The following is a 13,603-nucleotide window of genomic DNA, read 5'->3' on the forward strand; positions in this document are numbered from 1 at the left end:
GTCCAATGCTTTGTACAAAATGTATACAAATCTAAACACAGCCGTCCAATGCTTTGTACAAAATGTATACAAATCTAAACACAGCCGTCCAATGCTTTGTACAAAATGTATACAAATCTAAACACAGCCGTCCAATGCTTTGTACAAAATGTATACAAATCTAAACACAGCCGTCCAATGCTTTGTACAAAATGTATAGAAATCTAAACATAGCCGTCCAATGTTTTGTACAAAATGTATACAAAATCTAAAAAAAAATAAAAAGCTTGTGCTTGTTACCAAGATATTTATGCATCCTCATATATACCTCCTGACATGTCTCACATGTCTTTTGTACACGTCACTCACATGTCTCAGTCTCGATGTTTGTCTGTGTAGATGTTATCTCATATAACAGGCCTCTGTCTAATTGAAATTTGAAACATAACAAGACCAACTTCTATGTGTGTGGTACCTAAGTGGTTGTCTGGTACAAGACCAACTTGTATGTGTGTAGTACCTAACTGGTTGGCTGGTACAAGACCAACTTCTATGTGTGTAGTACCTAAGTGGTTGACTGGTACAAGACCAACTTGTATGTGTGTAGTACCTAAGTGGTTGTCTGGTACAAGACCAACTTCTATGTGTGTAGTACCTAAGTGGTTGGCTGGCTGTTCTTCTGGCCAGTACACAACGACAATACTTTGACAGTCAAGCAGGAAAGGAAATGAGAAGTTTTTTTCCTAATTTAATTTTTTTTACAGACATATTTTGATGATCTCAATTATTTCTTTAAATTTTGGAAAGATATTCGAAATTTCTTGAGTGAAGTAGTATATTCTTCACGTGATCTAGATCTAGGATTTTACCAACAATGATATTTTTTATGTTTATTTGCCATATTCAGGGAAAACAAACATAATAATTTGTTGTAGTTTTAAGAAATGTTGATTTGGTTTCAAGGTCAATACTATTATGTGAAGAAAAATAAACTCCGATAACTTTTTTAAAAATCTGTCTTGGCAGGATTTTTTTAAAATTTTCTCATGCAAATATGACTTTATCTTCATGGATATAAATTTGCTTGATTTAGCATAAAACTTAAAAATCCCAACCAGAATTCAGACAACAAAGTGATTTAACAAGGATCAGTGTAAAATACAAATATCTTTTCCAAATTTTCAGAAGTGATCCGACGTCCGTCCTGGGACGAGCCACCAGTTTTGACCAACATGAAGGCGGAGTCCTCGGAGAGAGTCGACTCTGCCCCCTCACAGAAAACAGAAACAGAGGACATTCCTCCAGAGTTGACAGGAATGCAAAAGTGGACTACGGTGAAAATAAAGGACTCGGCAATACCATCAAAGACTTCTGTATTCCTAGGGGTAGGTCAAAACATTCATTGATTTGTGTATTTTTGGGGAGAAGTTAATACATTCACAGATTTACAGTATATGGTAAAGGTTTAATCACAGATTTACAGTATATGGTAAAGGTTTAATCACAGATTTACAGTATATGGTAAAGGTTTAATCACAGATTTACAGTATATGGTAAAGGTTTAATCACAGATTTACAGTATATGGTAAAGGTTTAATCACAGATTTACAGTATATGGTAAAGGTTTAATCACAGATTTACAGTATATGGTAAAGGTTTAATCACAGATTTACAGTATATGGTAAAGGTTTAATCACAGATTTACAGTATATGGTAAAGGTTTAATCACAGATTTACAGTATATGGTAAAGGTTTAATCACAGATTTACAGTATATGGTAAAGGTTTAATCACAGATTTACAGTATATGGTAAAGGTTTAATCACAGATTTACAGTATATGGTAAAGGTTTAATCACAGATATAAAGCATTGTTTTGAGGTAATATTGATCACATACTTGATGTATTGTTTGTAGGTTAAAAACAAGTTGTGTCTTATGTTTCATTTTTAGGAAGGAATCCGAGGCTTATTTTCGGATCATGCTTTTTATCAAGATTTAAGTGTAGCCTTATCTTAAACATCCTTTTAGCTTGGAGTTAATTTCAATAAAAGATTAAGAAATGTGCACAAAAAGATTTTTGTTCAAATGAGAAAAAACAGTCTACTTCTTCCAATTCTTTTGGAAGGTTTCCAATCTCGAACACCGGAAATAATTTATTGCTTATTTAAAACAAGGTATTTCTCTCTTTTCATTTTCAAAAAACTTGAAATGTATATTTATTTTTTTGGAATGTAAATATCCTAATATTAAGTTGGTTGTATCTTAATTGCATTTACTAAATGAAAGTAACACATGGAAAGTCCTGAAAATTGAGAGTGCTGGGCCATTTTCAGCAATTTTTGGTCAATATCAAAATTAAGAGGGCCCATGCTTTGTAAAATTCAAAGTAAATTGGAATATGGAGGGGTCAATTACAGTTTTGAGGGGTCAATGGTCCCATGGCCCTACCAGGATTATCCCTACTGTAACGCCATGGTGTACTTAGTGACAAACGACTGAGATTTGTTCAGAATGAGATTCATCAATTTGTTTTGAATACAAACAATAATTGAAAACTTATTTTGCGAGCTTTAGAAGAAGAGCAAAGAGTGCAAATGACCAGAGTCTCTACTCTAAACCACAGAAAACAACTCACTAAGAAATCCTAGAGACTTTTCGCCAAATAGCACTCTAATACTACAGGCGGTGAGAGGGCCAGGTAACATGTTTACCCATTCCGCCCCTTATTGGAAACAGACTTCTAAAGCTTGCAAAATAAGTTTTCAATTACTTTTTGTGATCAAAACAAACTAAACATTTACCAGGTACTTGACTGAAATGTGTATTTCCATTTGTAGGCCGAAGATATGAAGATGAGTGAAGACGAAGACGATGCAGATATGGACGTGTCTTTGTCGGACGAGTTAAAGGCGACGTTACAAAATATTGTGGATGACAACATTGACGAATCCAAACCAGAGACAAAAGACTCGGAGACATTAGATTCAGAAAGTGCTACAGTTACAAACAGTTCTGATCAAAAGTCAGGTGAAAGTGAACTTGATGAATCTGGTGACAAAGTTGTTCAAAAATCATCTGTATCAGATGTGACGATATCGTCACCAAGTGTGACAGGTGAGCCTGAAAAATCACCTGAAACTTTGTTAGAGGATACCTCAGAAAGGTCAGAGGTCAGAAATAGTAGTGAGGAACGAGAACAGTTAAATGATACACCTGAAATTGGAGGGGATGGGTCGAAACTGAATGAGGATTTTGACAGTGCTATTGTGACAAAGGAAAAATTAAAAGATGATGATGTTGATCATTTAGATGACAAGGAAATTGATGATCTATTGAAGGATGAAAACGAAGATAAAGTCTCATCAAAGGATGATATGGAAGCAGTGTTAGATTCTAAAGTTTCTGAGGATGAGGAAAAGGACTTGTTAGAGGATTCGGAGTCACAAGAAAGTGTGGAAGGGAAGGGAGACAACTCCCATAACAATGGAGATAATACAGATATAGAACGGAAAGACGATGTAGCCATTTCCTCAAATGGGGAGGAGGAAATGAGTGCAGCCTCCGAGGGATCTCATAATCAGGATGAAACAAGTCGGGGATATACAGAAAATAGTAATTCAAAAATAGAGAAAATTAATTCACCTGAAGGTAGCATTGACACGATGGAAGATACTACAGAATCAAAGATAGAGAAAACAGATTCACCGGAAGCTAACATGGGCACGATTGGAGATACAACAGAATCAAAGAGAGAGAAAACAGATTCACCGGAAGCTAACATGGGCACGATTGGAGATACAACTGAATCTGAAGTATGTGAAAAGAATTCTCCAGAAAATGTTGAAGGCACCTCTAATGCCATTGAAGGAGAAAATATTTCAGAAGATACAAACACAGAAACGCAGTCTTCGTCTAAAGAGTGTCAGTCGTCAGATGGCAATGTTGACGCAGAAGTGGCCACTCCAGAACAGATGGAGACAAATACCTGCCCTGATGGAACTGAAAACATTGATTCATCTGAAGAAAAATTGGAAGAAAAATCTGCTTCCATAAATGAAAGTGAAGACATTAACAAGGCAAAGGATTCATCTTCTGAAGAGAAGGGAGACAACTCAAAGGACAAGGGAGATAACTCAACTACTCCAAGGAAGGAAGACAATTCACAGGAAAGGGGAAGCCACACATCTCCAGAAGGAAAAGGAAACAACTCAAGAAGCAAGGGAGATAATTCAAACTCAGATGGAAAAGGAGATAACTCCAGACGAGAGGACAGAAAGAGCAGTGGGGATAGCTACAGACAGCATTCAAGAGACAGGGTAGGTTTTGTACCATCGTTGTGTCATGTGTTTGTACTGCATACTGTCCGCAAGCTTTACTTTATAATGAAACATTCTGGAGCCTGTTCGTTTATGCGGAACAACCGGTTTGTCCGTTTATAAATGTAAAAAAATTGAGTTTAAATCCTAGCGGACCTGCAAATGTTTACGCAGGCCTTGCAAGGCTTTGTCAAGGCTAGCCTGAAAGCAGTATTAGATTACTACGTCCGACCCTATTTAATAAACGAACAACTGGTTTAACAGTTGAAACGAAAACGGCCCTGGTGATCTTTTGTAAACTAAATTATCGCCTGTATCGCCTATTATAAACTTTTGACATTCCTCTGTGTTCTTTTTGCTGAAAATACTTTTAATTCATACATGTAAAGGAAAATACACTTTAATTAAGAGAAAATTAATGTGAGTTGAAATAGTCTGAAGAATCTGTTACAAAATATGACACTTTCTAGATTAAATTTTATGTTTCTGTTTAACTTTACACTTTATTGAAGCCAAACTGGTTTCCTTGTATTGACAGTGATATATTTTCATACAGAAAGTCTTGTTTCATTCTTTTTCCTTCAGTATAAAAGATATTTAAATATGCAATTTTTTTTAACTTACAGGATCACTATGACGACAAGGACAGATCAAGAAATCAAGGTTCCAGATATGATGATAGGTCATCAAAATCTGATTACCGTGACAACAGATCACAGGGCAACTACAGGTCACACGGGGATCACCATGGTGACAGGTCACATGACTCCGGTAGAGACTGGGACAGAAACCATGGAAGATCCAACAAGGATGACGGGTACGATTTTTGTGTCATCATTTTGTGGAAATTCTCACTTTTTGTCATTAGTATGCTTACCTATTTGGTTTTCAGTTTTTCATCAATCTGAGAGGTCCTAACTATTCCTGTCATCAGGTTTTGGTTGATACATGCTTTGTTCCTCAGTTTGTGTGATTTCTACCATTTGACATTAATCGCTGCAAAAATTCTATATACTTCAGAAATAAAATGTTTTTAAAACTTTGTGAAACATAAGGCCTTGGAATGTTAAGGTATGGTAATGGTCCACAATCTCTCACAGTTTTGGATGTGAATATTTAGCAATGAGTTATATCTATTAATTTTTAGAACTTAAGACATGGAGAGTATTCTCTTCGAGTCAAAATAAGAAAAACAATTTTGCTTTGGGGAAAAAAATCATTGCTTCAAATTCATCAAAATCAAGGAAATGGTGAAAAATATGTTTGTGTAACAGGAACCTGGTCATATTAAAGAAAATTTCCAATAGAAAACTATCTTTGTACCTTTCCTCAGTTACCTCCCTCTAGCATCCTACTTTGATTGTTGTGATATAGGTATTTTCCTTTCAAAATGGCATCATTTATGATCTACGAATGTTACTTAAAATACACACTAGAAACTCATTCTTAACCGTCTTAAGCTTTTTTGGAAATGAGCAGAGATTTTATCATTTTGTTATTGTACCTGCCTTTTCTGTTGTCAATATGAATGTTCATTTGTTTTAATTTACAAATGACAAACAATTCAGAATCATTGGTTATGAATGTGACAGTTGGTATGTTAAATGTATACAGTATAGACCAATACATCTTGAATAGCATCGTTAGTTACTCCTGAAATGATACTGATATCAGATGTATTGTTTTACAGAAATCGGAGACATTCAGACAATAGAAATTACCATGGCAATCAAGATCACCATAACTACCAAGGTCACCGTGACAATCGTAATTACCATGGAAACAGTCAGTATTCTCGAGACGGCAGAGATGATAGAAGACAGGGGAACTACCATGATAGTTATCAGTCTAACAGAAACCATGGCAACTTCAGAGGTGGTCGTGGTGGCTATGGAAACCGAGGAGGTTACCAGGGAAACTATCGGTGATGTGATCTCCAGTGGATTTTATGATGAAACCACTAGCCAAATTAACCAAACGAAGCATCTGTCTGATTTTGTACGATGAAGGTGATTGTTGTACACAGTGTCATGCCATTTGAGAAAATCTTTCATAGCTCAAGTTTTTCATACTGGTTACCACGGGAACTATAAGTCAACAACCTGGGAGAACCGATTGGTTTCAGAAGGACTATAGATGACTCCTATATCTAGGTATGCAAGATACCTCAGGCAACCATAAAAATGTGAGCCCAAGCTTCTTCAGGAAACAGCATGGTGCAGGCAGAGAGTGTCATTTGTGACGGTGCAGGCAGAGAGTCTTTGGTGATGGTGCAGGCAGAGAGTGTCATTTGTGACGGTGCAGGCAGAGAGAGTCATTGGTCACGGTGCAGGCAGAGAGTGTCATTGGTCACGGTGCAGGCAGAGAGTGTCATTGGTCACGGTGCAGGCAGAGAGTGTCATTGGTGACAATGTAGTTCTGAGACATGTGAAATTATGTGACAACTTGATGAACTGGTTACAAGAGAATTTATAAAATAAATAATACATGAAAGAGAATAATAATATAATTCACCAGGACAGGACACTCTGAGGTTTATATATTACCGAGGTAACTCTTGGTGTTGTGATAGATCTGAGGGTTGGAAGGCTCTGAGGTTTATATATTACTATATTACAGAGTAACTCTTCGTGTTGTGATAGACCTCAGGGTTGGGGGGGGGGGGGGGGGGGGGCTTCACTAAACACACCATCATGACAGTTGTATATATACTTTATAAAAAACATGTACTGAAAGGAAGTTTCTTTATTGGAAATTATTTGTGATCTCATGACATTTTAATATCCACTGGATGAGCGCATCTGTCACTATATATAAATATACAGATGATGAGCATGAACAGTAAAAGTGACACAATATGATCAACCGGAGAAAGACGGGGAAATTCTTACTGTAAAGGAACAAACAACATACTTTAAAAAAGGAAAGGAGAGAAATTTCTCACTTTTTGTGATGTGTTTAAATGAACACCTGTGTGTTTTTTAATGTATCACAGTAAAATTTGGCTGTGTACTAAGTTTCCTGGTTTGTATAGTTGAAGTGAAACCAAAAAAAAACTTCCAAACAGACCAGCAGACCACGAGAGGTTTTAACCACCGAAGGAAGCCTAAATACTTCTGTTAGAGAGTACTGTGCTTGTTTGTAACTCTTGACAACTAAAATTACACTGGTTGTCATTAACCCTTTCACCACTGTAGACCATGATGGACTTGTCTAGGTCTATGCCTGGTTGAGTCTACTAAAGGTATATAGGGGTGAAAGGGTTAATTAGCCAGATCATTGATTGTGATGATATTTACTATAGTAATTAACGATGGTGTATAACAAACCACGATTTACATAATCGTACAATTGTATTATGTAATGAAAGTCAAATTTTTATTATGTATAAATAAATCTTCTCTCAGTGATCCTGTTGTTTTCTTTATATTTTTTCAATACTAGAAAACAACGTCATGGGCAGTGTATTTTATTTACAGGTATATAAATCTGTGTTATTTCTGATTCAAGAATAAAACAAACTACATGTAGAATGCAACATCACAGACAATTAATCCACACATGACTGATTTATCACATCCAGCTATTTCTGGCTAGCTTTGTATTATACCACACATGACTGATTTATCACATCCAGCTATTTCTGGCTAGCTTTGTATTAATCCACACATGACTGATTTATCACATCCAGCTATTTCTGGCTAGCTTTGTATTAATCCACACATGACTGATTTATCACATCCAGCTATTTCTGGCTAGCTTTGTATTAATCCACACATGACTGATTTATCACATCCAGCTATTTCTGGCTAGCTTTGTATTAATCCACACATGACTGATTTATCACATCCAGCTATTTCTGGCTAGCTTTGTATTAATCCACACATGACTGATTTATCACATCCAGCTATTTCTGGCTAGCTTTGTATTAATCCACACATGACTGATTTATCACATCCAGCTATTTCTGGCTAGCTTTGTATTAATCCACACATGACTGATTTATCACATCCAGCTATTTCTGGCTAGCTTTGTATTAATCCACACATGACTGATTTATCACATCCAGCTATTTCTGGCTAGCTTTGTATTAATCCACACATGACTGATTTATCACATCCAGCTATTTCTGGCTAGCTTTGTATTAATCCACACATGACTGATTTATCACATCCAGCTATTTCTGGCTAGCTTTGTATTAATCCACACATGACTGATTTATCACATCCAGCTATTTCTGGCTAGCTTTGTATTAATCCACACATGACTGATTTATCACATCCAGCTATTTCTGGCTAGCTTTGTATTAATCCACACATGACTGATTTATCACATCCAGCTATTTCTGGCTAGCTTTGTATTAATCCACACATGACTGATTTATCACATCCAGCTATTTCTGGCTAGCTTTGTATTAATCCACACATGACTGATTTATCACATCCAGCTATTTCTGGCTAGCTTTGTATTAATCCACACATGACTGATTTATCACATCCAGCTATTTCTGGCTAGCTTTGTATTAATCCACACATGACTGATTTATCACATCCAGCTATTTCTGGCTAGCTTTGTATTAATCCACACATGACTGATTTATCACATCCAGCTATTTCTGGCTAGCTTTGTATTAATCCACACATGACTGATTTATCACATCCAGCTATTTCTGGCTAGCTTTGTATTAATCCACACATGACTGATTTATCACATCCAGCTATTTCTGGCTAGCTTTGTATTAATCCACACATGACTGATTTATCACATCCAGCTATTTCTGGCTAGCTTTGTATTAATCCACACATGACTGATTTATCACATCCAGCTATTTCTGGCTAGCTTTGTATTAATCCACACATGACTGATTTATCACATCCAGCTATTTCTGGCTAGCTTTGTATTAATCCACACATGACTGATTTATCACATCCAGCTATTTCTGGCTAGCTTTGTATTAATCCACACATGACTGATTTATCACATCCAGCTATTTCTGGCTAGCTTTGTATTAATCCACACATGACTGATTTATCACATCCAGCTATTTCTGGCTAGCTTTGTATTAATCCACACATGACTGATTTATCACATCCAGCTATTTCTGGCTAGCTTTGTATTAATCCACACATGACTGATTTATCACATCCAGCTATTTCTGGCTAGCTTTGTATTAATCCACACATGACTGATTTATCACATCCAGCTATTTCTGGCTAGCTTTGTATTAATCCACACATGACTGATTTATCACATCCAGCTATTTCTGGCTAGCTTTGTATTAATCCACACATGACTGATTTATCACATCCAGCTATTTCTGGCTAGCTTTGTATTAATCCACACATGACTGATTTATCACATCCAGCTATTTCTGGCTAGCTTTGTATTATACCACACATGATTGATTTATCACATCCAGCTATTTCTGGCTAGCTTTGTATTATACCAGAGGGAATTGAGAACTAATTATACCCCCTGCAATGAAGTTAGGGGAGTGGGATATACTGGAATTGGATTTTCTATTTGACCTTCCGTCTGTCTGTGTGTCTGTCTGTCTGTCTTGTCTTGTCTGTCTGTCTGTCTGTCTGTCTGTCTGTCTAGATACAATCTTGTGGGGACAACCCCTACATTTTTTAGCAGAATTTTGTTCATGATTTTTCTTCACTGAGGCAATCATACTGAAGTTTTGGATTAAAATGTTACGCGGCCATTTTACAGAATTCTGCTAAAGTTATGTCTGTGTCATATCATCTATACTATATCACCTAGAGTAACTAGATTCGGTAGGTAAATACATGAACATCTTGGGATGGTGGAGTGTACATGTCAAGTACCGAAAGTACATTACTGAGAACTATAGTTTGACCTTTAAACTTCAATCTTTGTAAAAGCTTGTCTTGGGCATATCTTCTATATTGTTTCGCTTTAAGTAACTAGATTTGGTAGGTAAATACTACTTGGGATGGCGGAGGGTCAAGTACAAAGAATATGTCACTGTGACCAATTGTTGTGACTTTTTACCTCAACAGTTGAAAAAAAATGTCTTGGACATATTTTGTACTTTTTTACCTGGAGTAACCAGACTTGCTAATGCAGAGTACAAGAAGTATATCACTATAACCTATTTTTTAAGATTTGACCACAACCCTTTGAAACAGTTTTCTATACTTCTTCACCTGGAGTAACAAGATTTTGTATTCAAGTAGGTCTTCGCTGCTTGAGTGCTGCATGTGTCGCTGTACAAAAATGGCATTACCAGGGGGGATTGCTTGCAATACTTTGCCTTGTTCATTTTAAAATATTTTAATATGTTCCTGCAGTTCTTGTTGTAGGCGGGGATACAAGTTTGCCGTTCTGGTACATCAGAGGAGTTCACTATCGTCTGTCCCAGTGGTCTGTGTTGTATATCAGATGTGGAGTTCCAATATTGTCTGTCCCAGTGGTCTGTGTTGTATATCAGATGTGGAGTTACAATATCGTCTGTCCCAGTGTTCTGTGTTGTATATCAGATGTGGAGTTCCAATATTGTCTGTCCCAGTGGTCTATGTTGTACATCAGATTTGGAGTTCCAATATTGTCTGTCCCAGTGTTCTGTGTTGTATATCAGATGAGGAGTTCCAGTATTGTCTGTCCTAGTGTTCTGTGTTGTATATCAGATGTGGAGTTACAATATTGTCTGTCCCAGTGTTCTGTGTTGTATATCAGATGTGGAGTTACAATGTAGTCTGTCCCAGTGTTCTGTTTTGTATATCAGATGTTGAGTTCCAATATTGTCTGTTCCAGCTGAGGAGTTCCAGTATTGTGTGTGTCCCAGTGTTCTGTGTTATATATCAGATGAGGAGTTCCAATACTGTCTGTCCCCGTGTTCTGTGTTGTATATCAGATGAGGAGTTCCAGTATTGTCTGTGTCCCAGTGTTCTGTGTTGTATATCAGATGTGGAGTTCCAGTATTGTCTGTCCCAGTGTTCTGTGTTGTATATCAGATGTGGAGTTCCAGTATTGTCTGTCCCAGTGTTCTGTGTTGTATATCAGATGTGGAGTTCCAGTATTGTCTGTCCCAGTGTTCTGTGTTGTATATCAGATGTGGAGTTCCAGTATTGTCTGTCCCAGTGTTCTGTGTTGTATATCAGATGTGGAGTTCCAGTATTGTCTGTCCCAGTGTTCTGTGTTGTATATCAGATGTGGAGTTCCAGTATTGTCTGTCCCAGTGTTCTGTGTTGTATATCAGATGTGGAGTTCCAGTATTGTCTGTCCCAGTGTTCTGTGTTGTATATCAGATGTGGAGTTCCAGTATTGTCTGTCCCCGTGTTCTGTGTTGTATATCAGATGTGGAGTTCCAGTATTGTCTGTCCCAGTGTTCTGTGTTGTATATCAGATGTGGAGTTCCAGTATTGTCTGTCCCAGTGTTCTGTGTTGTATATCAGATGTGGAGTTCCAGTATTGTCTGTCCCAGTGTTCTGTGTTGTATATCAGATGTGGAGTTCCAGTATTGTCTGTCCCAGTGTTCTGTGTTGTATATCAGATGTGGAGTTCCAGTATTGTCTGTCCCAGTGTTCTGTGTTGTATATCAGATGTGGAGTTCCAGTATTGTCTGTCCCAGTGTTCTGTGTTGTATATCAGATGTGGAGTTCCAGTATTGTCTGTCCCAGTGTTCTGTGTTGTATATCAGATGTGGAGTTCCAGTATTGTCTGTCCCAGTGTTCTGTGTTGTATATCAGATGTGGAGTTCCAGTATTGTCTGTCCCAGTGTTCTGTGTTGTATATCAGATGTGGAGTTCCAGTATTGTCTGTCCCAGTGTTCTGTGTTGTATATCAGATGTGGAGTTCCAGTATTGTCTGTCCCCGTGTTCTGTGTTGTATATCAGATGTGGAGTTCCAGTATTGTCTGTCCCAGTGTTCTGTGTTGTATATCAGATGTGGAGTTCCAGTATTGTCTGTCCCCGTGTTCTGTGTTGTATATCAGATGTGGAGTTCCAGTATTGTCTGTCCCAGTGGTCTGTGTTGTATATCAGATGTGGAGTTCCAATATTGTCTGTCCCCGTGTTCTGTGTTGTATATCAGATGTGGAATTCCACTATTGTCTGTCCCAGTGTTCTGTGTTGTATATCAGATGTGGAGTTCCAGTATTGTCTGTCCCCGTGTTCTGGGTTGTATATCAGATGTGGAGTTCCAATATTGTCTGTTTCAGCGCTCTGTGTTGTATATCAGATGTGGAGTTCCAATATTGTCTGTTCCAGCGCTCTGTGTTGTATATCAGATGTGGAGTTCCAATATTTAATAATTCCCTACAATACTACTGGAGACTTTTATTGGAAACTCATAAGATATATGTTCTTTTGTGTGTTCAAAATCGACAGTGAGTGAAGTTTGCTTAGAATTTCATTCATTTTCATAAAAACAGAAATCTAATAAGGTTACAGTCGTCAGGGAAATATCCTGGTGTTGACGTTCAATACGATATAGAATACGCCTTGGGCTACTTCCCTATAGATGTCAGCTAAGGTTAGACACATCCGTTACTAGTGACAGTAACATGCTTACGGGCTAGTCAGAAACTTTTCTTTAAAGACTGGATTTTATCAAGATTTGGAGAAAAATGAAAAATAAGAAGAATTAATATTGATCGGATTATACCAAGTTTTGGAGGATAAAAAGGTTAAAGAATAAAGTAGTATAGGTCGGATTATACCACGATCTGGAGGATAAAAAGGTTAAAGAATAAAGTAATATAGGTCGGATTATACCACGATTTGGAGGATAAAAAGGTTAAAGAATAAAGTAGTATAGGTCGGATTATACCACGATTTGGAGAAGATAAATAATACCAGCCTTTAACTCATTCACCCCTGAAATTACACCATGAACTGTTTGAACTTTTGAATTGGAAGAGTTCAAATGTGTCTTCAGGGGTGAATGAGTTAAGGTATTACAATACAAATGATATGGACCATTAACATTGAACTAGAATTCGGAGACGATACGATGGTGCCAAACTGATTCAATAAGATTCATAAGTTTGAAAATATGTAAAATTTAAAAAAAAAAAGTGCATAAATGTGAAAGCCAATGACAATGGGAACAATGGGAGCAATGGGAACAATTGGAGCAATGGGAACAATGGGAACGTTGGGAACAATGGGAGCAATGTGGCTGTAAGGGTCATGTTGCTTATCAATGGAATGAAGAGAAAAAATATCAACAATCAAACGAACGAATATGAGGAAAGTCGAAATAATGTGTAGGGGCATGGTAGAGCAAATGTAATGAGAAGTTGTTAACTTATGTAGGAGGGCCTCACCTCGCATAC

At 37.2% G+C, this 13,603-nt stretch overlaps 1 protein-coding gene across 5 annotated transcripts in view; it reads left to right on the forward strand.

The window, feature by feature from the left end:
- Positions 1-7,706, forward strand: part of LOC110460108 — a 36,821-nt gene extending 29,115 nt beyond the window's left edge. For all 5 annotated transcript variants that reach the window (XM_021512835.1, XM_021512867.1, XM_021512860.1 and 2 more), the window contains 4 exons: positions 1,165-1,364; positions 2,818-4,296; positions 4,923-5,113; positions 5,987-7,706. In XM_021512835.1, the coding sequence (XP_021368510.1) occupies positions 1,165-1,364; positions 2,818-4,296; positions 4,923-5,113; positions 5,987-6,224 (2,108 nt within the window). In that variant the 3' untranslated portion in view covers positions 6,225-7,706. The remainder of the gene's footprint in view (positions 1-1,164; positions 1,365-2,817; positions 4,297-4,922; positions 5,114-5,986) is intronic.
- The last annotated feature ends 5,897 nt before the right edge of the window (positions 7,707-13,603 follow it).

Source organism: Mizuhopecten yessoensis, unplaced genomic scaffold (genome assembly GCF_002113885.1).
Source record: "Mizuhopecten yessoensis strain PY_sf001 unplaced genomic scaffold, ASM211388v2 scaffold1353, whole genome shotgun sequence".
Lineage (NCBI taxonomy): Eukaryota > Metazoa > Mollusca > Bivalvia > Pectinida > Pectinidae > Mizuhopecten > Mizuhopecten yessoensis.